Source organism: Convolutriloba macropyga, chromosome 15 (genome assembly GCF_964194025.1).
Source record: "Convolutriloba macropyga chromosome 15, txConMacr16.3, whole genome shotgun sequence".
NCBI lineage: Eukaryota > Metazoa > Xenacoelomorpha > Acoela > Convolutidae > Convolutriloba > Convolutriloba macropyga.
In genome coordinates this window covers 34,712,832-34,740,791 of record NC_134482.1, presented here as the reverse complement: position 1 = coordinate 34,740,791, position 27,960 = coordinate 34,712,832, and the positions used below count along the sequence as shown (strand labels likewise).

Here is a 27,960-nt window from a genome sequence, read left to right as displayed (position 1 = left end):
CGTTGCTTGTTTTCGTCAAGCGCAGTTTAAACTTGTTCTTAATAACAATCTTTAAAAGTTACACTAAAATCTTGAAATTTCGTTCTTTATTTTACTTTATTTTATCACACAATGAAGTCAATCAACTCAAGAAGTTTTTTTACTTTACTAGAGACAGAATTTGTCTGAAGAACGAATGAAGTATTCCATGAAGTATTCAACAAAAGGTTTTAAAAATTCCTGATTAAATTTTTAAGGTTTCAAGATCAACTTCGCTAGTGTCATTTCTCAAAACTGTATGCAGTAAAAATTTCATATGAAAATTAAAAACCAAATATTTCAAGCTTTTCCTTCAATATAGGCTTAGATATGAATAGGCTTATAACAATATCTATGGCTAAGAAATAAAAAAAAACCTAAAGATAAGCAGAATTAAAACTACGAGAAACGTTATATGATCACTAATATGTTTATGGATTAATTGTTTCAAACAGAAACAAACTCAATCCATGAATCGTTTGATTTGCTGCACAAAACGTCAGGTCCCGTATCGATAGCTCCATACGCTTGGAAAAATGATCCATTCACAGCACCATAATCACGATCTTCGCTGTTGTGATAAGCGGGATTTGGATCCCAAAACAACTTTTCAGTTACGTTCTGATCTACGTGGTCTAACCACGTTCCTTCACTTTCAGCGTCCAACAGGTGAATGTAGGCCGGGTGGTCAAGACGTCGAAGACCGTTGAGTGGTTGACCAAAATCATCCAAATAAGAGCTATAAATTTCTCTAAACGGCAGACCCATTCCCAAGCAATAGTCAAAACCTTGTTGCCAAGTCATATTTCCAGCGTAGTTAGCAATCCTGGTCAAAAATGGTACTCCTATTCGGATTTTGCAGAGAGATTGATTGACCTTCCGCTGACTTCTGTAGCAATAAATTTCATTGCAGACATGTACCAGCTGGACTTCAAATTCGGATATGTTCGTAATCGGGGTTGTTACGTTTAGGCATTTCGTAACCCAAAGATTGCCAATTTTGAACTCTAGATTACAATTATTTCCCAAACGACTGGACTCTTTACCATCAAAACAATCCGGGGTATTTTCAACTTGGAAATTCAGTGACAAGTCCTTTATTGCCTTATCAAGTCGGCGGAGGTCGGAAGTCGGCGGAGGTCGGTGGAAGTCGGCGGAGGTCGGAAGTCGGCGGAAGTCGGCGGAGGTCGGTGGAAGTCGGCGGAGGTCGGAAGTCGGTGGAAGTCGGCGGAGGTCGGTGGAAGTCGGCGGAGGTCGGAAGTCGGTGGAAGTCGGCGGAGGTCGGAAGTCGGCGGAAGTCGGCGGAGGTCGGTGGAAGTCGGCGGAGGTCGGAAGTCGGTGGAAGTCGGCGGAGGTCGGTGGAAGTCGGCGGAGGTCGGAAGTCGGTGGAAGTCGGCGGAGGTCGGTGGAAGTCGGCGGATGTCGGAAGTCGGCGGAGGTCGGCGGAAGTCGGTGGAAGTCGATGTGTCAGTTAATTGTGGTGTAGTATGTACAAGTTAGGCTAGAATGCAGCTCCGGGTATCGCCACGTTGAAAATTTCATGCATGATATCAGTCATTCGAAATTTTCAAAATTTGCTATGTACAGTCTGTTAGTTCTTCGTCTGTACAGTCTGAACTGAGACATTCTGTGCAGTGTTAACCAATAATGTAAATGATGCTGCGAAGAAAAAAAACAGACTGGGATTTTTCTTAATCGACTCTGGGCAGACTGGCAAATTTATTTACACTGCTATTTGTCTGGTACAGTACTGGTTACAATTGAAAGTCAATGGTACAGCGCTGAAACTCACTGCGACCTAGGTACGGGCAATTTAGATATCCTTTTTGCACTGAATTTATCTATAATCCACAATTGTGCCTAAATTTTTGCGCACTTTTGAGGATGTAAAAGTGTTTTACATGTTCATTAATTGAGCATATAAAACTATTTTAAAGCATAATAACAAGCCACATAGAAGTGAGCTTATCAGTTGTCACTACTGCGATTTTGTAGCTGGAAAAATTCAGCAGTTAAAATTTGGACTCTTTTGCGAACACGAGTTGAGCATTTCCCTTCCATTTCGGTCAATTTTTTTGACGTATCTACTTTTCGCATTTTTGTTACATTTTCAATGTATTAACATAGGCAAACAAGAGGTACATAGATCGGGCAGATTTGCTTGTGAGGATTTGGGTATACCTCAGCATACATGATATCATTGGTAAGCATACTGCAAATATAGTTATAATAAAAAAAACTTTAAAAAATCAGTTGTTCTCACATTAAAAATAGGATAAATTTTCCACAGAATTATGATCAAACTATTTTTTTTTTCAACAATGCAGCAAAACTTTAGATGCTTATCTGTCAATGTTGATCAATAAAACTTTAATTAAGTTCCACAAAATTCATAAACCTTAGAAGAAAAATTTTCTCTAATGACAGATTTGGCATTTGAAAAACGGTGTTCTTACATCGTTTGACCGCGATCAGGTTTTGTTTAAAATTTATCAACTCAGTTGCCGACATTTCTTTTGTTTCGTGGTGCATGAATTGAACAACTTTTGCTTGATTAAATATTTCTAGATATCTTCGAAAGCTGAAAATCAACCTGTTTTAGAACTGACACAAGCAAGCAATCAAACACTGCTTTTCAAAATGAATTTATTTGAGTAAACTAATTCAAGCTCAGAAGATATTTTGAAGGCTAGTTGCGCTCCGGGCGCAACTACAGAGCCGAAACTCAGTAATAGCCATTTTCGATATTAGTTCATAAGCTGTTTTAGTTGACTGTGACACGTACTTTTATTATCGCTCAAGGATATTTTGCAATCGCCTCTCTTACACGTCACATACTTAAGATACTATGTACTCAATTTATGTCTTCTGCGCCGTTATCTGAAACGGGTCAGCCTAATAAAATATATTGGTGGCGGGGGGCACACCAGCCAATGGGCAAGTCAGCACAATTCTGAAAATGATATCAATCACGCCATGTATAATTTGATAGGGCTATTATAGATTGTCCCTGAGGGGCTGGTGAGGGTGTTTCCTCAATAACCAGTCCGCTGTTTCCGATTTACATCCCACTGTTGATGAGAGTCATGGCCATGGACAGCGGTTCGCTGCCACTCGCAACCATTCGATACGTTAAAAAATGAAATATTCCTTTTTTGGTGCATTGCAATACATTATAATTTTAAAACGCTACGCTCTCTTTTGATTGTAACGGTTAACAATGTATTGTTTCTGGAAAATTACATAACTATTACATAAGTCTTGGCTTTTTTTATGTCGGATTAATTTGCGTTGACCCAACATATTGTCTTTTCAAACAAAATACTAATTTTAACGGTAAATAATTTGTTTACGGATTATCAACTCCCAAAGTTTTACAGTTTTTACACTCATGCTTTTTTTCAATATGAAATAATTCCTATTAATTTACTTATAAAATTACTTAAAATTACTTAAAATCTCATAATTTGACTGATTACGTTTGAATTTTCTTTAAAAAACGCAATAACAGTGTACGCGTAATTTTTCTTAACAAATGCTCGAAATTTTGTTGAAAATAAAAAAATTATGCAAATTTAAGAAAAGTTTTTAAAGAAAAAGCTGATGATATCGGTTAGCCCAAGTCGTCAACGTACCTGTCAGCGTATGCAACAATATTCTCAAAGAAGCTGCAATGAACGACTTTGATGTAGAAAACGACAGCTAACAGATAAGAATATTGGAAACAAACTGATGTTCTTTCCGTTTTATACGTCATTTTAGTTTCTATCCGTTTTTACTCATAGATTTCAAACGAGGATAACGGTTCTCAAAAAACGTTTAATCTATCTTCTTATTTGTTAAAAAGGGGTTGAATATGAATTTACAAACAAAATGTTTCCCTTTCAGTTTTCACTAAAGGCGTTTTTTCAAATATCAACTGATGTTTGTCTTGTAATTCCTGAGATATATCTGTTGTTCTATGTGTAAAGTTGATAAAATAGTTGCTTTTATTTCAATTTTCAAGTGATACGTTGAATCTTATTAATTTTTCAAATCAGTGCAGTTAATAAAACTGAGAATAATCAAATATACTTCATTCGAAAACCGCTATTCTTATGTAGGTTGCAACAGTGACTAAATAAATCCTAAATCTGGCATTAATTTCTCTGTCTTCAATGAAGCAGAAAAACAGGCGGCCCTTGATAAAATCAATAAAACACAAACTTCCATTTGTTAGAAGCTGATTATGCACCGATAAACTATCGAAAAAATCAGCTATTGTCAAATGATATCTGAAAAATACTCAATAAGTGTAATGAATTATCCAAGTAGAATAGTACTCAGACCTTTCATTTCATGGAAAGATTAAACAATCTAGTGGAACAAAACTAGTTTATCGCATGAAGCAGGAATGTGATTGGAATGTTCTTGAAAGATCTTTGTGAAAAATTTTGTGAAATTTAAAAGCAATAAATAATATAGCGCCTATTAGAAAGCAAAACACGGCAAACAAAATCTTGGGAACATCTGTCAAAGATTTCAACAATTATTATCTAACTTTTAAGTAATGTTCGTGAAATCAAAAACATGTTTTTGGGAAATATCTAAATGTTCTTTCCGTTTTAAATGAAAAAACTAAAATTTTCAATATATTTTTTCCAAACTTTTTCAGGATACCAATTTAAGCAAAAAAAACAAGGGAAATACTTCCCCCATGCCGCCAAAAAGGACCATCTTTAACTTATATCTGAGGTATAAGTTTTGTTTCACCACCGCTAAAATATTTTGACCCACCTCAAAAGTTGTAATTTAGCATGTTATACAGCACAGATTTTATTGCTCAAAATGAAATACCGACAGAGCTGTTTGGCCGAAACAGAAATCATTTGATGATTTACTTTGAAGGGTGATCAGGAAGACTTTACACAGCCCCGCCCAGTTGATTTAGCGAATCATAATATGTACGAATAATAAGTTTTTGAAATTCGTTTTTGTACATGTACATCAGCTATATTTTTGCGGGTGCGTTGGAAAATCAATAATTATTGGTTAAGCTGAACTTTTTTCTGAATCAAATTCCACTGGATTTTGTTATATATTGCAAAATATATTTATCTCTTCATCTATACCAGCCAGTCAGCTTTGATAAGGAAGCAAATCGGAGGCAAAAAGGTATGCCCATGACAAACCTTGCCAATGATAAAAAATAGTTTAAAAAGTAGGTGCGGTTATACTTTATACAATCACGAGTCAGAATACCAAAAGCAAGAAACAATAACTGCTTTATTACCACTCACGTCATTTGCAGATAGAAGACACAGTATCCAATAGTTTACTGTTCAAGTATTTGAAACAAGACAAAATATCCAGTAAATGGCCACCGACCAACGAATTTTAATAGAAAAACCAGTAACAACGTTTTGCTCATTAATATTCAGAACACAAGACTCAATAACACAATATTTAATGCTCAAGATGCACTCATGTTAGCCAAATTTTTTAGGTCTATAGAATGGAAGAGGTTGTCTATGGCTGTTTTTGCTGGGTACTGTTGCTGGTGTCCTTTTCCCCCTCTTTTAATCACTTTGCAAGATGATTACTGTACATGGCAACAAAAAGCGGATACAAAACTGGAAACCAAAGTTCTTCTCCCTCGTTCTTTTCCCCTCCTACAAAGCTTTCGCTCCTACCAAAATTGCCCGTCCTGTTTTCCTTTGCAAAACATCGTCGTCAACTTCTGCAGGCACTTGAACAGTCATCAAGATGGGCCTCAAGTTCACTTCATCTTTGTTTAAAAACTTTTCAGATCGAATTGCTCGAATGAGTTGATATTCCATTTGATTCCTTGTTCAAACAATTGTTCCTCAATCCAAACTTTGTTCCATACTGCAGTATAGTTTGCGAACTGCTTGTAAACTTCGCTTGCAAGACTGTCGCGCCGACACATAACATTTGCTCCTGCGAGGTATGAACCGAATGATTACCTAGAAGAAAACTCTCATTCTTGCGAGTTTTGGAACTAAATTGATATGCACTACTGGCATTGTATTACATATGCACAAGCAGTACCGTGGCTTTTGGGCCCAAAATTTACATAAAACAATCCAAAGTAGTCTATTTACAATATTTGTAAAGACTTTTGGAGAAACAATTTTTTCAACAAGCCCATTACAAGGCTGACGGTTTTTGCTATGCTTCTAATGTATTTTTTGTCATTTTTGGGTTTCATTTGTTGTGTGATTTGTCAAGAAAAGTTTTCTGGGAAAAAGTTTCCAATAGCCATTTGCCAATGATATTCCTTGCAGTTTGCTTTCAACTTATAGTTCCTCTTCCTTCTCTGAGCGGATTTGGAAGTTCCGATTCTTTCATCTGAAGAGCTATCTTACCGTGAATTGCTATCAAAAATATCTGTTTAGTTAATAAGAGATCGTTCATTTTTCAATTTTGTTTCTATTTTGAAGATCAAATTGCTTCCTTCATAATCTGTTTGAGATTGAATTAGGCTCCTGGCTATCGAAAGAGCAATGGTAAGTGTTAAATAATGTTAAATATGAAAAACAGCCTCTTTAAATTCATTTGAGAATTTTTTTGGAATCAAAACATTCATCTACTTTATATAAGATTTAAAACTCGTCTATTATCTTGAATCGTATTATCTCCCAACAGGAAATGCCTTTATTGAAAGAGCATATTCCGTAATAGACTGCATAATCTGTCATAAGCTTTCTTGTAATATCTAACCAATCTTTCCCGCGTTTCTCCAAAATGAAGTGCCGCAGGTGGGCTGATCTTCGATTTAATTCCTTGCCCAAACGCTCTTCAATGATACCATTTTTCCAAGCTTCAGCATAGTTTGCCAACTGTTGGTCTACGCCAAGAAAGACTGTCCCGCTGTCACATACAATTGGCTTCCTCGAGCTATGAACCACATGATTTCCTTCAAGAAAACTCTCAATGTTTTTAATTTTGGAACTTATTCGATATGCCGTACTGGTCCTGTTAGACAAATGATAAAGTAGTCCCATGGCTTTTGAGTTTTGAGTCCAAAATATTGCAGCAGACACTGCAACGTAATCTGTTTCAATATTTGCAACTTTTGAAGCAAGAAGTCCCTCTTTAGGAAACTGGTCCACCACAAGTGCCTTTGTTTTTGCAACGCTCCTCTTGCAAGTAATAGAACTGTTACTTGTCGAAAGTAATACATAAGTTTTACCTGGAATCTTAATTAGCTGCAAAACAATTTTCCAACAACATCCATTCCGTTGACGGTAATGGATCGTTTTCCCGATAAGCAAAGTTGCGTTCACAAGGTTTTCAATTGTCACAATATTGAATAAATTACTTCAAGTTTCTTCTGACTCTCTTTATTTGAAACAGGTACAAATCAGTTGTTTCATACAAAACTACCAAAACTGCAAAATTTTGCTGATGTTGGGAAAACTTTTGTAATCTTCCATTGATATGAACTCTTTAGCAAACTGTTAATTTTGCAATACCTTGTAAACGCTTTTCTTCGCAAGCTTTTTCTTTGGATGACAACAAAGGTCGATTCATCTAAATCATTGTTTCACATAATAATTTGAGGATGCTGAAGCGTTCCCAATGAACTTGAATTCCCCTCCTTCAGCCAGCGTCATGATGACTGACAACGTCATCTTCATTTCATCTGAATCAATTATTACGCTGGCTCAGAAATTTTTTTGGTGGCTTCAATCAGGCCTAACAAGTCTGGTTCACACTTCTTTTCATTCCATCTGTTTTAATTGCTTAGATGTCATGAGGCACTGGATCCTTGATTCCACTCACATGTTTTATATGTGTAAGGTCTGTTTAGTCCAGAATCTTCTTTGCTTGACAACACTTGTTGTTTACGGTGAGTGCCATCTATTCAATTTTTATTTTATTACTGTCCGTCATTGCCAACTATTCGGGGAGTTGAAGAGAACTGTCGCCTCGGTGCCACTCTCTGTTCACAAAAACAAATTTAGCTCCACTGAATGCCCATTTAGCCGTGAATATAAACAAGCAGCCCCTACAATATGTTTTCAGAGGCAATGCCTAGCTATTTTACGAAGCCCAATTTGCACTTTTTTGTGCAAAATAATCTTCTATCAATGCTTTTTTTTCACTGTGAAATGGTTCTTCCTTTTTAAAATTTTTGTTCATGGTGACTCCGTTTCATTGTTTCACAGTTGACCATCTTTGTTCCAATATCAAGATATCAAGATATCAATAAGATCAATTTGGACTATGAGTGCGTTGACTTCTATTTATATCCGCACAGACCTGACAACTGTTCCTAATACCAAATTCGAGTCCCAGAGCTAAATGTTTCTCGACATTGGCTTTAAAAGCAACCTTTTGTAACTGCTTACTGATTTAAAAGTTTTCTTTATTGCTCCGTTGACGGCTCCGTTTTGCTTATGCAAAAGTTTTTGTGGACTACTTTTGATGCAATGTGTTGCGGCTGCTCAAGAATCTCAGCGGAACGGATATATCACAGCCTGGTTCTCGAGTTTTACGCCGGCCTGGTTCTTCACTTGGTTCGATTGACTAACAATCTCGCAGAAATAATTAGTCGCTCGGACGTATTTAAAGGACTGTAACTTTAATTTTGTTGATTGAAGTTAAGAAAATCCTTCGTGATAATCTATGTTCAATCTCGTGCTGAAGTTTGTAAGGCTTCAGCCAGTAGCTAGTATTGCTGCAAACTCCTCGTCAAGTAAGCTCAACTAACTTAGAACTCGCAAGATCTTAAGATCTAGCAAAACTTAACAAAAACACTAAAGTTGTTAAAGAATCAAATTTTAGTCTATCTGAGAGCCAACTGCTCTTGGTAACAGTTTCTAATGGTTCTAAATACAAAAAGATTTTACTAATCAAACTATTGGGTTAAAGTAAATAATCAAATATTTATCAATTATAACATCATTGCTACTTGTCTCTGATTGGTTAATCAAGAAAATGATTTAGGTCATTGTTTACATAGTAAATGTCAAATTACTGCAATATTTACTTTTGTTGACATAAGCACGGATGGTTATTAAGTGGCTCTAAATGCCTCAAATGTACGGTATTTCACCTTTAATGATCATCTAAAATATCATAAAAGAAACAACTTAAGAAATCTAACAATAAATAACAAAATTTCGAAAAATGCCAATTTTGCACCATATAAGTGCTAATAGACACACTTGTGGGTCTGATGCAATAACGTTCGTTGGGTCCATGGATGGCTTAGAGGTAACCCTAACCGTCTGCCATAACCTGGGGTTGCTCGGGTTTTGCCTTCTCAAAATCGGGGGGGGGGGGGCTGTACAGATTTTCGGTCGCAAATTGTAAAAATTTTCAGTTTTGACCATTTTTGAGTTTTGACAAATTCCCAGTTTTTTCAGTCTCAAAAATTATTTCTTGCTGTCTGATGGCTTTTGTAGCTGATTTGAAGTGGCGCCAACATCGCCGGCCCTGTTTTCGATCTCGGAAAAACCATCGTAGAATACTGGTGCTAACTTCACGACTGGCCGGTTTAGCACTCCATGTGCCATTTTGAGTCTCGCTGATCTTACAACTCCGTCGTTGCCAGTGAAGATCTCAATGATTTGTCCCAATTTGTATTCACAGGGTTTCACAGCGTCATCTACTAGCCAAACTAACTCGCCTTCTTTAAGGTTTCGCACATGTTCTTTTGACCACTTCGATCTCTGGTTCCATTGTGGAAGATATTCGCGAGTCCACCTTTTCCAGATCATGTCGGCATATGCTTGAGCCGTTTTGAATGATTTTCCCAGGTCGTGGTAGCGTTCACTGAATGGCATGAATGGTGCACTCGCGTTCTCTCGTCCTAGCGAGAAATGATTAGGTGTGAGTGCTGTCAAATCTTCAGGGTCGTCGCTTACTGCTGTCAGGGGTCTTGCGTTGAGAGTTTGCTCTGGATCTTCTCTCCATAAGAATTGTAAACATTGGCTGTCATCGTTTGGGACAGCTTCTTGAAGAAACATTGCTTCTATGTCGGCTGATAAAGCTATTTGGAGTTCTCGGAAGCAAAATATGATTCCGATCAAAATCTGCAGCAGGTTTGGTTCAGATATTAGTTTGTCGTTCAGGGCTACACCTTGATAATTTGCTGCTGCGTTGCATACTCTTCTGACTTTATCGGGTTTATGCGGGTTTATGACAGGATGATGTGGTAAATACCATTGCAGTTTGTCTTTGGTTTCATTCAGTTCAGCTTGATCTACTTTCCGAACGTATCCAGCGTTGACATCTGTGTCAATGGTTTCTTGGTACCGCTTTCGTACTGTCTCGTCTTTCTGTAGGCATTGCCCTAGGGACTTGAGTTGCCCTATTGCAGAGTAGAAGTTGTTCGGTAACTTCACTTCGTCCTCTCTCCACAGAAGTCCTACTTCATATCTTTCACCGTTGAATCGCGTTGTTTGCTCCAACGTCTTGATTGCTCGTTCCTCTTCCTTTGAATGTCCGGTGACATCGCAGTTTGAAGCGTAGGACTCGATATCCCACCACTTACTCAACTAGTTTGCTAGTTTATCATCTGCAATTGATGTTGCTGTTGTGGCAAGAGTTGCTGCCTGCTTCGCTGGTAGCGGACCACTCAAGGCCCAGCCAGTTTTTGATTTCACTGCCCATGGTGCAGCATTGTCTTCTTACTTCTTGAATTCAAAAGGGTGATGAATATCGTAACAATCTTGTCCAAGAATCACTTGAACATCGTTTAGATTGTAGCTCTGACTTGGCAAGTTCCTCAAATGTGGGTAGCGGTCTTTCAACTCTTGCAGCTCCACAATCTGGTCACCCAACTTCAGTTTCTCGTGCACATAGAATTGCACTGTTGTCAATGATCGAGACTTCTCATGCGCTGAAACAGCTATCGGCACTATTTCCGTCTTGACATCTTGTGAGCCATGGATCACTGCTACTGATAGAGATGCGTTTCGGCCTTGGAGTTGGAGTTTTGACACCACTGATTTGTGCAAAAATGAGATTGAGGATCCCGAATCACACATTGCTAATACATTTAGGCTTAAGTCTCTGTTTGTCAGCTTGATTCGTACCACTGGGAGTTCTCCTTGGGTGATGTTAGATACTACTGCTGTTGTAGCATCTGAGACATTCTTTGTACTTTCCTTCTTCGGTAGTTCGCTGTGCAAAAGCCTATTGTGCCGCCTTCCTCAGCTGGGTACACTGCAGGTCCTGCTTCTGAAGTCCTTCGACATGTGACCTGGTTTCAAACAATTGAAACACAGTCGGAGCTTCTGGACATGCTCTCGTCGTTCATTTACTTTCATTGATTTGAATTTTTCACATGTCCAAATGGGGTGTTGTCCGTCTTTGAAGGGACATTCAAAATTCTTGGGTTTACTTGGCTCTTCAGCCTTTGAAGCAAAGGTACTCGCCTTCGGTTTATCACGGCTTTGAAATTTGTTTCTGTCAAACGACGAGTTCTGTGCTAACAAGTTCTCATGAATTACAGCTTTGGAGGCAAGCCACTCTTTGAAAACAATCAGGTTGCCTCTCAGTCGTCGACGATCTTGCATATACTGCAACCACTGTTCTCTCAAATGCGGAGAAAGTTTTCTCGTTGTTGAACTTAGCCCTAATTCTGCTTCCAGGTCTGATGTGTATCCCAGTTGAGTCAAGGTGTTCACCACATTTGTAACCACATTTGCAAACTTGACGATGCTCAAGGAATCGTCGTGCCGAATTGGTGGATGAGTATGTATTTTCTTGAATTGAGCATTGACTATGACATCTGATCTGCCATACTTCTCACAGAGTATATCCCAAGCATGATAGAATGATTGCGAGCTGAATCCCATTCCCGATATTGCTGCTTTTGCTTAACCCGTGAGACTAGTCTTGAGGTATTGCATCTTTTCTGTATCGCTGATCGGCTTTTGTTGAACAACAACATCAAAAAGACCTGACCACTCTGGCCACTCCAGTGGGTCTCCTGAAAACTCAGTCAGTTTTAGTTTTGGCAAGCCACTGGCACCACTGCTTGGTACTGGTTGGTAGATGACTTGGGGCTCCTGTTTGTGTCTTGAACTGCTGACGTTCCCTGCTGCTGAAACGTCGTCCTTGTCAACGGCGGTGCTGGTGGGTCCGTTACTCTAATTGGTTTACGAATTTCTGGTTTCTTGAGAATGCTGGTTTCAGCCAGTTGCGTTGAGAAAGGTCTTTCTCCTGGTTGGAACAGCGGGGTAGTTTTCGGGTAAGTGCTGAAACGTTTGTCAGCTCTGTCCTTGGTGACATTCGTTGGAGGGTCGATAACAACATTTAGAGAGAGTGTCCGTTGCGGGAGAGACTGTTGAGCCACTGATTTTACCCACCCGGTTGTTCTTTTGTGATTACGTTTTAATCCAACACTTTCTATCTCATCTGCCACTGATCCAGATGCTCTTGAGATTCCTTTGGTCAGCTCAAGTTTCTTCTTCTTCTTCCTCTGCTTTCTTTCTTTCGTTTTCAAGTGCTCACTCATGCTGTCGAAGAAGCAGTTCATCTTCTTGTTGTTGTATTTTTAGACGTAACTCTTGTTCTTGTTGTTGTTGTTGTAACTCTTGTTCTCGTTGTTGTTGTTGTAACTCTTGTTCTCGCCGCTGTTGTTGTTGTTGCTGTTATATACGTAACTCTTCTTGCTGGCGACGAAGTTCTATTTCTTCACGCTCCTGCTCTAACTCCAACTGGCGCTCTCGCAGTCGACAATCTTCAATATCTTGGAGATCTGGTATTTTTTCAACTACCCATCGCAAAACTTTGCTCTTTTCTTCTAACATACGCTTGGTGTCATTGTCAAAGCTTCCAAAATACTTTGGTTTTAATAGTGACCTCTGCTGTTGTCGGTTGTCTTCCAAGTTTTTGTATGTCTCGAAGAAACATCGATAAGCACCTTCGGCCGTCATTGTTTTGTTTTGTGTCAGGTAGTCTTTTAGCTCGTTGAGGTGTCTGGAGAAGGACTTGAGTAGGTCAGCTTGCTCTTTCTCTAACGTCTTGAGTTGACCACTCGCCTTCCAATCAGTTGTCTTCCAGTGTCTGTTGGGACTTTTGCTGGCCACCGTTGCTTGTTGTGTTTTGGTCCACCAGTTTGAATTGAAGATTTGTTGCTATTCGTGACACTGCTGTTGTTGTTGTCTGTGTCTGAGTCGGCGGACCAAATGTTGCGGCTGCTCAAGAATCTCAGCGGAAACGATATATCACAGCCTGGTTCTCGAGTTTTACGCCGGCCTGGTTCTTCACTGGGTTCGATTGACTAACAATCTGGCAGAAATAATTAGTCGCTCGGACGTATTTAAAGGACTGTAACTTTAATTTTGTTGATTGAAGTTAAGAAAATCCTTAGTGATAATCTATGTTCAATCTCGTGCTGAAGTTTGAAAGGCTTCAGCCAGTAGCTAGTATTGCTGCAAACTTGTCGTCAAGTAAGCTCAACTAACTTAGAACTCGCAAGATCTTAAGATCTAGAAAAACTTAACAAAAAGACTAAAGTTGATAAAGAATCAAATTTTAGTCTATCTGAGAGCCAACTGCTCTTGGTAACAGTTTCTAATGGTTCTAAATACAATAAGATTTTACTAATCAAACTATTGGGTTAAAATAAATAATCAAATATTTATCAATTATAACATCCTTGCTACTTGTCTCTGATTGGTTAATCAAGAAAAAGATTTAGGTCATTGTTTACCTAGTAAATGTCAAATTACTGCAATATTTACTTTTGTTGACATAAGCACGGATGGTTATTAAGTGGCTCTAAATGCCTCAAATGTACGGTATTTCACCTTTAATGATCATCTTAAATATCATAAAAGAAACAACTTAAGAAATTTAACAATAAATAACAAAATTTCGAAAAACCCCAATTTTGCACCATATAAGTGCTAATAGACACACTTGTGTGTCTGATGCAATAACGTTCGTTGGGTCCATGGATATTTTAGAGGTAACTCTAACCGTCTGCCATAACCTCGGGTTGCTCGGGTTTTGCCTTCCCAAAATCGGGGGGTGTACAGATTTTCGGTCCCAACTTGTAAAAATTTTCAGTTTTGACCATTTTTGAGTTTTGACAAACTCTAAGTTTTTTTAGTTTCAAAAGTTATTTCCTGCTGTCTGATGGCTTTTGTAGCAGATTTGAAGTGGCGCCAACACAATGAAAATATGTCCTCTTTTCAACGTCCCCTAGTTTCAAAGCAAAAAGCAAGCAAGTTGTTGGAATTAATGCTTCAGAAATGAGATTCTGCAGCTCTTATCAGAGAAAAACTTTATTGGATGTTGCTGTTCAAAAAACAGCAAAAAACAACTTGTTGAAAAAAAACCAGTCATGACTCAAAGCTTTTCATAGAAGCTGAAAAAAAGCGCACCCGTCCAAAAGCTTTTCGGATACTCGAAACTCTTTATATTTTGAGGCTGCCAGGCAAACGCTTCAAATACAACATTTTTTAACTGGTTTTCATTACTCTTTGTTTTTGTAAATCCTGAACACCTCCAAGCCTGCAACTGACATTCTTTTGGAATCTTCATAGATCTCTTATCAATTCCTCTAGTTATTGGTTTGGATGCCACCTGTTCAAAATTTGTTCTTTTGATTTATTCTGCGCTCCCGAGGATTTTCATTCTATACCGCTAGCGTGAAAAGTTTAAGGTACTTGTGATACCTGTGCATTGGTTGTTAATTGTCCGTTTTATTTAGTGCCTTAAAGTTTGATACAATTTTACAATTCAGTTCTTATTTCATCCTGCCCTTTATCCCATTTTGACCTCCAGTCAGTATTTCACGTTTCCCGCTTTAAGTTGATTTTATTCAGTTGACTGCTGATTCTCACATCGTGATCAGACATATCTGGTCATCTGATTTCATTTGTTTATTACCACTTCATTTTAATTTTTTTTCTCAATTCAATATCAGTTAAACCAATCTCTTTGATTCCGCTCCGCAAGATCAAATGTAGAATGGCTCATGGCCTTCGAGTTTACAGCAGACAATGCAACTAAATCTTTTCCAATATTTGTAAATTTGAGGCAAGAAGTCCTTCTTTAGGCAACTGGTCTACCACAAGCGCCATTGTTTTTGCAACGCTCCACCGCAAGTTAGAGAACTGTTACTTGTCGAAAGTGATATATAGTTTATACTTTTAAAAGCAACTTTTGGTAGTTGCTGGCTGATTTAAAATTTTTTAATTGCTCCGTTCACAGCTCCTTGTTTGTTTATGCAAAAATTTTTGTGAACTATTTTCGCTGCAATGAAAAATATATCCTTTTTTCAATGCCCTTATTTTCAAAGAAAAAACCACGCGAGTTGTTGGATTTTATGCTTCGGAAACGAAATTCTGCATCTCGTGTCTGGAAAAATGTTTATCGATTTTGCTGTTCAAAAAATAGCAATCAGCTTTGTCCCTCTTCAAGAATCATCATTTGAAGAGAAATCGGTTGAAAAGCACCTGTCAAGGCTCAGGGCTGTTCTTAGAAGCTTGAAAATTACCGCCTATCCAACAACCCCCCTGATGCTTAAAACACATTATATTTTGAGTCGGCAAAGCAAACGTGGCAAATACTCCATTTTTTGTCTGGTTTTCATTTTTGTTTGGTTTGGTAAATCCCGACTACTTCCGAGCCTGCATCTCACTTCGTAATCTTTTGGAATCTTCTTATATCTCTTATTAAGTTTTCTTGTTTGATTTTGATGCAACCTTTTGAAAACTTCTGCTTTTGTTTTCTTTTGCGTTCCCGAGGAATTTAATACTATACCGCTAACACAAAAAGTTTAAAGTACTTGTGATACCTGTGCTCTGATTTTTATTTGTCCTTTTTAATTATTGTAGTAAAATTGGATAGGATGTTACAGTTCAGTTCTTATTTAATCTTGCCCTTCATTTCTTTTTCACCTCCAGTCGGTATTTCACGTTTCCCGCTGAAAGATTGTTTTATCCAGTTCATTGTTATTTCACAAATTGTGTTCAGACATGTGCGTTCACCTGATTTCAATTGTTGATAACCACTTCATTTTTATTCTTCTACGTTTTTCTCAATTCAATATCAGTTGCACCAATTTCTTTGATTCCGCTCCGCAGGATGAAGTGTAGAACTGCCCACAGCTTTTAAGTTCTTAGCCCAAAAAATATTTCCAATTTTTGTAACTTTTGAAGCAAGAAGTTCCTCTTTAAGCAACTGGTCCAACACAAGCTCCATTGTATTTGCAACGCTCCCCCGCAAGTTCAAGAACTGTTACTTGTCGAAAAAGAGATATAACTTGTATCTTCAATATTAATTAGCAGCAGAACAATTTTCCAACAATTTTTATTCCCTTGACGGAAATGGATCGTTTTCCCGATACGCAAAGCTGCTTTCACAAGGTTTTCAATTGTCACATTATTGAATAAATTTCTTCAATTTTTTTTGATTCTTTGTTTGAAACAGGTACAAATAAGTTGTTTCATATAAAACTATCAAAACTGCAAAGTCTTGCTGATCTTGCATCAAAACCTTTTTAATCTTCCATTGATATAAACTCTTTAGCAAACTGTTAATTTTGCAATACCTTGGAAACGCTTTTCTTTAAAAAAATTTTTTCTTTAGAGGACAACAAAGTTCGATGCATCTCTATCAGTGTTTTACATAATCATTTGAGGATGCTAAAGCGTTCCCAATGAACTTGAGTTTCCACTTCTTTAGCCAGCGTTATGATGACTGACGAAGATGCGTTATGATGACTGATTTCTTCTGAATCAAATGTTACGCTGGCTTGCTCAAACAATTTTTGGTGGCTTTAATGTGGGCTTACAATGCTTAGGTGTCAAGGGGCACTTGATTTCACATGTTTTGTATTTGTAAGGTCAATTTTGTCCCGAATCTTTTTCGGTTAATAACTCTGGTATTCATCACGGCTTGTTCTTGTAAGTCTTGAACACCTCCGAGCCTGCGTCTTACTTGCTGTTCCTTTGGTTTCTTAATATATCTGTTATCAACTCCTCTCGTAATTGATTTTGATGCAATCTGTTAAATTTTTGTGCTTTTGATTTATTCTGCGCTCCCGAAAAAGTTAGTTTCATACCGCTAGCGTGAAAAGTTTAGGGTACTTGTGGTACCTGTGCTTTCGTTGTTTGTTTTTTTTTCATTTTACTCTTCATCTTTATTTTGTCTCCAGTCAGTATTTCAGGTTTCCCGCTTTAAATTGTTTTTGTAGAGTTGATTGTCATTTCGCGCCTCATGAGAAGGCTTGTCAGTTTACTTGATTTCATTTTTTGTAAGAAATTCTTTTTTTTTTTTAACTTTTTCCACAATTCATTATCAGTTGCTCCAAAATCTTTGATTCCGCTCCTCGAGATCAAATGTAGAACTCAATAAGCATTGCGCCTAGCCAAATTCAATTACAAATGAGTGTGTCTTCGCGTGGCGAAGCCGACGTTAATTTAATAAAGTAAGACATGGCGCAGTGAGCAAACAAATGAAACTCACTAAGAATCGACGCCATTTGGGACAAGCCTACACCGGAGCTGGTCCACCTCTCCGTTGGATAAAGTGAAGGGTTAAGTACAAACTATCTTTAATTGCCAAGAAAAACATTATTCTGGAAATATTATTGGGACAAAACCTGAATTGGAAGAACCTCCTCTGGAGTACGAGGAAACAATCCCTGGATCCTCAGCACAATCAGAACGGGAACGGAATGCGCAAAATAACGAGTGAAAAATTTCTTGGCAAAACAAATGCCATATACTCATCGAAATCGAAATATTGTGCGCACAAAAACCATGTTTACTCGCGAACCGAAATACAGTTTCTCTCCTCTATCTCAATATTAAGATAGAGGACACATAAAACCAGTAGCAAGAACCGTGACAAAATAATCGATACTCCCACAGCTGCCAACGTTAGGAAAATTGTCGAAGATGCATTCATCAGGCCTAAAAACATAATATTTGACCTACACATTTTCCTCATCACAAGACAACTACGAAAAGAATCTGTAGAAAACTTCTATATAAAACTCAAGAAATTGGCTGAAAATTGCAATTTTGAGAACAAGGAAGTAAACTTTGATCCGAGATGACTTACTCACTAATTTAACCAACCTTGAAATATAAAAGGAACATTGAAAACAGACAGTAATGCTCAGGGAAGCACTAGAACTAAAAATAAAATGGAACTCGGAATGCGAAATCAGCATTATATTCAAGAAAGCAACAAGACTCTCATTCCGGCCAGCGTAAATGCCCTTCAGTATCCTTCTAGCACACGCTTTTTGAATTGGTTTCTTTCGAGAAGTTTCCAAAAGCATGGCAACCGTCCACATTTCTATATTGTTCAAATTTTTGGGAGACTTTTTCCCCAATCACCGGGACAAATGCATCGCAAAAGTAAAAAATTGCAATAATTATGGATTGTTCAATCATTTCGCAAAAGTATGTCGCAAACAAAAAATTCAGAAACCTCAGAACCCAAAAAAGAGGTCGGTCAAAACACTAGATGGAGAATCTCATCTCGAGAATTCCGAAAAATTCTTACAATCATCATCGAAACTTTACGAATCCAATTACAGTAGCGGCAACAGAAAATGGTAGCTACAATTCACAATAATCTCAAAAAATTGAACCACTTAAAACGCCTATCAAAATCGGAAATTTTTCCGCATCATTAATCTTCGACTCCGGAACAGCTTCTAGCATTTTGAATAAGTCACTCGCGGGTGGTCAATGGTAATCCATATGCAATCTGGGTACGCGAAATCACTAAACCACAATTACGGACATTCTCAACCTAACCGATACAAATTGAGGTTAAGATCCAGATACCTGTATTTAGCAACCGCTGACATACATCAGCCGCCACTTCCACAGTTGTTGCAGATGGGCTCAAACCACTCATCGATCGTGACCTCTTCAGTTAGCTAGAACTTGCCATCACACCTTCTTCTTGACAATAAGGTAATCAAGAAAACAAAAGTTCGCCAAACTGCTCATTTAAACTTTACATTTCCCACATTTAAAAACTCGGGTTGGACAGTTAATAATCATGTAGCAAAATCAAAAATTCACAAAAATTCTCAAACCCGACATCAAAAAGGGAGACGCATAACTATTAATTTGCAAGCTAGTGTAAACTTTGAACAAAAAAAATTACTTGATAAAAAGCAAAACTTAAAATTTGCCCTGAAAATTATTTTATTTCAGCAATTAAGGTAACGTTTAAAAAAGACCAGTCTATAAAGCTGGCTAATGATTGAAAAGTTTTCCATAAGCGATCTACAAATTCAAAGACCAAATGCCAAATATTGATACGCTTATCGAAACTATTTCTCAGTAAGTTAGTGATCCCGATTCTAACGAGTGATAAAAATTGATTCTATCAAGGGACCAAAAATTGATTCTAACAAATTAGTGAGTTCAGGAGTCTAGTAGTAAACCCATCATTTTAAATCTAGATTCCAAATCTCCTGTGAAGAGAGATAAAATTTCAATGAATTAGAACTCCTAGGCGTAGTTTGGTCTATTGAAAACTTTAAGTACTATTTGTAGCGTAAAAATCTTGGAGTTACCACAGATCACTGAGCACTTCTTTCAAAACTCAAAAAAATTTGGTCAAATAAATCATTCAAGGGCCGCTTCACTTTTTGCGTAGATAGATTTCTATCTTATCAATTTGAAATTGAACGTATGCCTGGTGCTACACTGGTCCTGATCGACCACAAGTCCTGACACCCTAATCAGAAAACTAAAAAAGTGTCCGCCTATGATGAGGAATTTTTTGTTGCAAAACTTGAATTAGTTTCCGCGTCCGCAATCTCAATGAAGCTAACATCTAATCAACCTGCTGCGCGTTTATACATTTTGCTTAAAACACGCACCACTAATCACTACTAATCGTGAATTTAGCATGAAATCATTGAGTACAATTAGCACACTTGACACCCTTTTACACGCTGATACATTTCATTCACCACCCGGAAAACGAAATCCATTAGGAAATACCAACTACAATGCAAACAACCCTAAATATGTATAAACCGCGTCTCAAATATCAATTAAAACCACATTCGCTAAGCAAATTTCACCTCATTTCGAGCAGTTTTGCCAGTTCAGAACGTTAAGTGTTCCGCGGGGCAAGAAACGCTATTTTATAAACCTATTATCCCGCTAATTAAAAGTGATCCAATCATAATGGCAAAAGTCAATCACCAAGAATAAAATCAGTGCATTTTGCGAAATCTCCCTTTCCCAATCAGTCGGCTAAATTAGTCTCCAATTCAAATATCACCTCTTATCAGAACACCAATCAATGTAATATGGGAATCAATGAACAAAATCACTATGCCTCCCAAGTAGCAAATGACTAGAGTCCTACTTGGTGACTCCTCTCGTATAACGGGTCCATCCTCTACTCCTCTCCCACTAACATCTACAGCGGCATTCTCAAACCGCAGCACGCCACTTACGCCTAGTCTATAAATATCAAACTTTGACAACATAAAAGTGCAAGTATATAGCCAGTCTTTGATAGCGTCACTTATGAGCGAAGATGCAGTTATTAAAGAGGTGCGTGACTGCATCTGTACTAACAATGAAAACAGATTGAAAGATCTATAACAATATATCCACGCTTATTGGCAGGACACTCATGTGCGTTACGGTTGCGTCTTTATAGACGAAAAGATATCAGTTCCCAATGATTTGCGGGCAGCGCTCATCGATGATATACACGCAAGCCACCTAGTTACCTGGGGCATGATTTGTATGGCTACACACTGCTGATGGCTACACACGAACAGGGAATCGATTGTCAGATCAGCGGAACGTAAACCGTGCACAGCAATTGATAGAAATCTTAAATCAGTAATTCCTGCTATGCAATTTTACTCTCATATACCGTGTGCTGAAGCCAACTATGAAATATAGATTGATTTTAATCGAGCAGGTTACGACGAAAAAGGGCATCAAATATACTTTCTCCCCGCAGATGTGAAAAAGTCCTACTGCATGTACATTTGATAATTTAAATGGCCCCAATGTATTAAAAATTTTGGAAATGTATATTGAAATCATGGAATACCTCATTTCATCCGTTTGGATCAAGCAAAGTGTTGTATGGGATATCAATGAAGATTTTCTGTAATAAGAAGAGTATTGAAATCATCGAAGCTCCTGTCAACGACCACCGATTTAACGGACTGGTTGAAAAGATTAATACAGACAATTAAAATTAGACTTGCATGTATTGAAGAAAAGAAATCAGCTTCTAATTCGGTCTACATAAAGCATGCACTTAAGATTATTATTCACCATATGCAAATATGTGAGCTGAAAACAACAAAGGTCTTGCCCTTCCAAGCACAATTTGCTAGAAAACCTAATACCCCGCTGAGCATATTGTGTACTACACCTAAATCGCATTACAAGAACAATTTAAACTGCTAATTATATGAAGATACAGTTATCCCTGAAGCCATCCTTCTTGATGTTAAAGGAGAAAATGGCTACGAAAACGATATGGACGTCAAAAAGTGCATGACACGAGCAATCAAGGACGCAAATGATCGGGAGGGCAATAGCACGGAGATACTCAATTTCTTTGCACTTCCTTTTTCAAGCCCATACTTTTATTGAAACGCTGGGTGCAATTCAAAATCGATCGTGGATGCGCAGTTCCGAAAAAACCTTGAGGTTTTATACGAAGTGCTCGCACCTGGCTCCAATATCTTCAAGTTCAGCCCAATAACTTCAACAAATAAAGAACTGGCGAAGGCGATCATCGCTGTCCGCAATAGTGTAATTGCGAAATTCGGGACTCAAAAAGAACGTCAGATACCCCTAGAAGCATATGCCGACCATCGTGGACCGCGAACTAGTGAAAAACTAGTAGGAGAACGAATTCAAAGTCACATTAAGGAATATACGCGAAAATGGGAAGGGGATAAGAAAATGAAGCATAGCTGACTGGACTCAGGCAGCAGCGTATCTTCCTCGAGATCAGATATTGCACGTGCGCTGGCGGTTCCCAGCCGCAAACTCGCAAACTTTTTGGCGCTCCGAATTTAAAGAGAAAAAACTATTCCTCTACACCAGGAGAACTCATCAACCTCCCGCCCAATGCCCCGATTTCAGGGCTGCAACAAGTTCTTCAACCCACTTCTCAGTCTACTAAAGACAAATGCTCATCTGGTCAAATCCGTCAAAGCCCGTCATACTCTGGTTTTAAGGATTCCTCAACCTTCTTGGCAATTTTTACACCACCAAAGGGACCACGTAGAGTAGGGGAGGTGGATAATGGATACAGTGGGCTGATGGAAACAGTCCAGTGAACGACTGATTGAATTCTGGAGGAACAAAGCATCTCTCTGCTCATCGGAACAGTTTCGACCCCTGACCAGCGAGCGCGCGGCAGACTACCGGAGCCTGACCCTAAAAAAAGACGTCATCTAAATGACAGGTTTCGAGGCTGGCAAAAAGTAAATTCTGATTAAATCCGAAATCATTGAAACTCGCATTATGGTATAGTACAGACTACAAGCTGCGATAACCAGCAAAAAATGGTCGATACAAACTCAACCGGCAATCAGGTATTAACATTTGTATATATTGATACTATTATGAGAAGATTGTCCTAACTGTACTATTTTTTTGATCACTCAAAGAGGTATGAGTTGCCTGTGCATTAAATGTTAATTTTGCATTTTTAGTGCAGTAAAAATTGATACGATGTTATAATTTAGTTCGGATTTCATTTTACTCTTTGTCCTTATTTCACCTCCAGTCAGAATTTCACAGTGCCCATATTAAGTTGCCTTTGTTCAGCTGATTGCTATTTCCCACCTCGCGATCAGACATCTCTGTCCACCTGATTTCATTTGTTGATAACAACTTCATTTTTATTCTACTATTTCTCAATTCAATATCAGTTAACCCAATCGCTTTGATTCCGCTCCGAAAAAATTAGCGCAGAATTCAGTAGGCATTCACCTTAGCGAATCTCAACTAAAAATTTAAAGTGTGCCTTCACTTGGCGATGCCGACGGTAATTTTATAAAGTACGACAGTACTATCAAGCACCTTCTCCGGATATTCTATTTGAATTAGTTTAAAACTTTTAATTTTGAGGCACAGATATCAATGACCTAACACGTTTGAATGTTTTCTGTCATTTCCCTGTAACCTAAGTAAAACTAATTTTTGTTTGTTCTGCCTTGGTTTTTCACTTACTAAGTCCTAATTAGTGTAAAAAACCAATAAATAGGTTTTTTAAGCCGAAAACAGCCAAAACTTACTAAGCTTAAGTATATTATTATTAGATGGGCACAAGTATTTAAAACAATGTTTCAGTTTTTTCCATAATACGTGTCTTCAGATGGAATTGAAGGCCGAACAAATGCTTGAAGCGAGAGCATCTTTGAATGTAGCACCATCTATTCAAGAGGAACCCCTTTTATTGTTGGTTTTCTCCTCGCGTGTATGGCAGCTATGTTACAAGAAGCATTGGCACTCTGAAGTTACAACTTATTAAAGCTTTTGTGAAGAAATTAGCTTTTGGATCGATTAATTTAATTTGAGCTGGTTTGTGCAGCTCTCTGATTTCAAAGAAGAACCGCCTAAGGAAATATTTTAACCCTGTTACTCTGGTTTAATGTCCCCGTAATTACCTTGAAAGAGTGATTAACCTCGTGCACTTGTTGATACAAGGAAAACAATATATTGTGCTTTTTGGAACATCAACTGGTACTGCAAGATTCGACTGTCTATTTTTTTGCATGTTGTTTTTAAGACATCACTAACATAAAGTGACTTTGCTAATTTTCTTGACTGCCGTCAGCTAGAGGGCAAAAAACAATGCGTTTGTTTTGTTTCGTTCACGCTTAATTTTGTTTGCATGTCTTTGCATTTCATAGAGGACATTTATCTCATTGCGGTTGTTTTTTTTGTATTTTCACTCCTTCAACTTCTCATCACGCCTATGTAGCAGATTTCCTTCAATATTCCTCAACGTCATCTTTTTAAACTAATGTTGCGCGGTTGTTCAATTTAAATTGCATACAAGCACCGGGGAACGAACTGGGATTTTCAAATCTCTAGTTTTTTTGGTACAATCTTATTTTTGGTACAATTTTTTAAATAACCTCTAGTTTTTTGTACAATGAACAATAAAACAAATTTGCTCCGTTCAAAGTTGACTTCGAATCAAATTTGGGATCTATTCTGTCCCCCCATCTTAGTGAGCATAAATCTTTTATGACCCCCAGGCGCACGTGCTATTTTCTTACATAGAAGCGTGCTATATAACAACATATAATTGGTAACTGGGGGTTATAAATAACACTGGGGGGGGACAGAATAGACCCCAAATTTGCAGTTGATTTTGTGTAACTTTAAAGATATTGGCACAATCCGACGTTGTTTTTGGGGGAACACTTGACATGTGACTGATTATGGAATTTTTTGTTCGAGAACGTTAATCGAAATTCTTCAAATTTGTTCGTTGAAGCTTGCCTTCTAGCTCTAGTTCCTCCTCACTCTCTGAGCTGAATTGTCCAAATTGACTTGAATTGTTATCTCGTCGTGAATTTTTATCAAAAAGTTATCTTCAGTTAGTAGCAGTTTATTCATTTGTCAAACTTGTTTCAATTGTTCGAATTTAATTCCTTTTTCCCTCTGCCGTAACTTTTTAGATTAATTTTACCACTTGAAGTCATGGTCTCCTCAGCAAGAAACGTCCTTGTTGGAAGGAAAAACTTACTTCGTAAACAACTGATTGCCCAATAATCGATAATCTGTTTCCCGGCAGCTTCCAACTAATCAATCTCCCACCTCTCAAAAATAATCTGCTGCAGGGGGATTGAAATTCGATTTATCCCTTGTTCAAACAATTATTCCTCAATGCTAGTTTTGTTTCTTACTTTTAATTTGCAAACTGTTGGTGTGTGTGTGAGTGGTATAGGCGCCCAGAGTTCGTCTGGCGAGCGCCACCGCCCGTTGGGTGCCTCAGTCAGCAATTTCAGTCTGGTTTGGCATGTGCCAAAATTTTCAAGTCGATATTTGGCCGTGGCTGGGCAATTCAGCCAGTGTTCGAGGGTCTGCGGCTCTAATGTGCACAAGGGACATGTTGGGTTGACCGTGGGGTCCAGCAGATTGACATATGCCTTCAGTAGCTTGCAATGTCCGCTGCGGAGCTGTGCTAGTAGGACAGCGTCCTTTTTGCTCGTGGTCTTTTTGGCTTCTGCCTTGTAGTTGTAGTCTTTGTAGGTGAATTTGGCACAATGATGGCAGGGCTCGGGGTCCTTGAAAGTTCTTTTGATGAAGCTCAGTGCGGCTCGAAGGGACGTCGGTTCGGCTTCTGAAGTAGTCGTGACAGCTGTCTTTCTGGACTCTGAGTCTGCTAGCTCATTCCAGGCGAGATCTGAATGCCCTGGTATCCATTGGATAACGACTTTGGAGTGGTGGCTGTCCATGAAGGAACGGATGACAGTTGTGCTACTGTTTCTTTTCCAGAGAGCAGTGCAGAAAGATTGACTGTCGGTACAGATGACAGCTGTTGTTCCGCGCTGTTGGTTGCACATTAGCCAAGAGACTGTCAGCACTGCCGCCTTCACTTCGTCAAATGATGACGCGATGGCTCGGCCTCTCTTTCGTAGTTTGGCGATGACATCGGTGCTGGCCTGGTCGCCTATGCCTGCAACAACTGCGTACCCTCCATTTTCGTTGCCGTGTGATGCGGAACCATCCGTGTATAAGTAGATGTCTCCCTTAAGGTTCCTAAGGACATCTAGCGTCGTTTCTTTCGGACATTTGGTTCTGGCACCAGCTAGGGTGTCCGCGACAGTCCAGTTTGAGGTGTTGTATCCTTCCCATGGTGGTTTTTCCTGGTCTGGTTGTTGGTAGTTTCGTTTCTCCAGTTCCACGGGTATAGCTGAGAGTAGTTCCTGAGCCGTCGATTTCCAACTTGAGCGTTTCAATCTTCGAGGGACGGTAGAACTAAGCGCTACAGCTCGTGGGTGCTCGGTTGAAAGTCTGAAGGCCTTCTGCTGAGAGGCGGCCGTCAGCCGCTTGCTGTGGGTTGCATAGCTCTGGAACCCTGATTTGATGCGGAGCGCTTCGAGCGGTGTTGACGAATACTGGCCTGTAATAGCTCTGAATGCTTGATTCTGAGCTTTCTCGAGCTTGTCCATGTTGGTTGAGCTCAAGAACGATTGCCATCCGGGCGCCGCGTAGTCCATCACGCTGCGCTAGGTTGACTGGAACACGGCGTTGGGTGTTCTTGTGCCACCCCCAGTCCCTAGAGGCTGCGGCGCGGAGGAGTGATGTTCTCTTTTTAACTTTCTGCGTCACGTCGTCGACTTGGGCACTAAAGGACAGGCTTTTGTCCATTCGAAATCCTAGGAACTTGGGCGTTGAGTTGAAGGGCATTGCTTCATTGTCGATGTGGAGCGGTGGTTTCCAATTCGCATCGGTGGATCCAGCGGAGAAGTATCCTGCTTCACACTTCTGGGTGTTCAGCGTCAGTTTGTTTTCTTTGCTCTTTTCAACAACGTGATTGACTGCATTTTGTATTCGTTCGGTTGCGATACCTTTGTCCTGGCTTGCCGACCACGCAGAGAGGTCGTCCATGAAGACCGCATGATCCTCTTGAAGTCCGTTGGTAACTGGGTCGATGAAGAGCAGGAACAATAGCGGGGCCAGCACGGATCCTTGCGGGACGCCTTGTTGAAGCTTCTTGGTCCTGCTGAGCGTTGCACTGTAGAGGCATCTTGCTTGCCGGTTGTTAAGAAAGGCTGCGATCCAGTGGATGTACCTAGAAGGAATAGCTTTGTCCACGAGCGTCAGAATTAGCTTTTGTCTCTAAAAAAGTTTGAATGTCTTGCTGTAATTGAAGAGCACCATAACCACTCTGACAGCTTTTCTGGATTGGAAGGCGTCGTCAATGGCTTGCGTAAGTCTGAAGATGAGGTCTCCACAACATCTCTTCTTTCGTCCTCCACATTGGTTGTTGCTAAGGAGTCCTCGAGTTTCGATCAGGTGCACGAGCCTAGAGGCGATCATGTTTTCCAGGACTTTGGCAAGGCATGAAGTCAGGTTGATTGGCCTGTACGAGGCCATCGACGCCGGGTCCTTTCCGGCCTTGAGCAGGGGGATGATCGTGGCATTTCTCCATCCCTGCAGGACAGCTGCGTGGTTATACGAGTCATTGTAAAGTGCTAGCAGTGCGCACTTCGCGTCATGTCCGAAGGCTTTGACAAAGGCTGGCGTTATTTCATCCTGTCCGGCAGCTCCTCGGCTTCGCTTGCTTGCAATCGCTTTCTCGACTTCGAGCATGGTGAAGTCTTGAGAGCTTGCGTCGTCGGCAGACATCGTGGACTTTAGGCGGCGGGAGGTTGTTCTGTTGGTGTTTCTTTCTCTCTTCGAGAACTGAAGCCGGCTCTCCTTGATGTAGTGTTGCATGAAGGCGTCCGCTTTCTTGAGGGAGCTACTGATGGTTTTATCTCCCAGCGTTAGTGCTTCGTTCGGCTGGATTGGAATTGTCGTGTAACCAAGGGAGTGGAGGACACTCCACAGTTTCCGAGGGTCAGTTCCGTATTCATGTTCCTCGATAAATTCGACCCACTGGTTCTTGCGGGCAGCCGAGACTTTTTCTGACATCACGGCAGGTTTCAAGCCACTCGTTCTTGTTCTGATGGAGGTTGCGTCGCAAGCGGTTCCTGTTACTGATGAGTTGCCTGATTTCTGGTGTGATGAAGCATCGCGTCTTCTTTCCTGGTTTGTTTCTTGGCATTGTCGCTGAGGCTGCTTCTATTACAATGGCAGTGAACTGTTTGGCTCTTTAAATTGTGTCGGCTGGCAGTTTGGCGTCTGCCAGCTTGTCTTCAAGAGTAGCTCCGAACTCTGACAGGTCGTGGTTGGGCTTCCATCTTTGCCTTCTTGCTGGCGGGGCTCGCCTCTGAATGCGGCAGAAGGCTTGGATGAGAATCGGCAT

The 27,960-nt window shown here is 39.4% G+C and overlaps 1 protein-coding gene across 1 annotated transcript; it reads right to left on the bottom strand.

Annotated features, from left to right (window-relative positions):
* Nucleotides 1–465: 465 nt before the first annotated feature.
* On the bottom strand, nt 466–27,960 carry LOC142354165 (uncharacterized). The gene is made up of 5 exons (XM_075406428.1): nt 27,841–27,960; nt 26,874–27,776; nt 26,307–26,828; nt 24,960–26,215; nt 466–907 (listed from the first exon to the last, which is right to left on the bottom strand). Exons 1-5 carry the CDS (start codon nt 27,958–27,960, stop codon nt 466–468), a joined length of 3,243 nt encoding a protein of 1,080 aa, XP_075262543.1.

Bases quoted from the DNA above. Each gene is read 5' to 3' on its own strand.
- LOC142354165 (XM_075406428.1), bottom strand. From the start codon at position 27,960: ATGCCGATTCTCATCCAAGCCTTCTGCCGCATTCAGAGGCGAGCCCCG. The intron at 27,777-27,840 runs GCAGACGCCAAA...CCATTGTAATAG, and splicing joins CTACTCTTGAAGACAAGCTG to AAGCAGCCTCAGCGACAATG. The intron at 26,216-26,306 runs GTTAAAAAGAGA...CAGTCAACCTAG, and splicing joins TCGACGACGTGACGCAGAAA to CGCAGCGTGATGGACTACGC.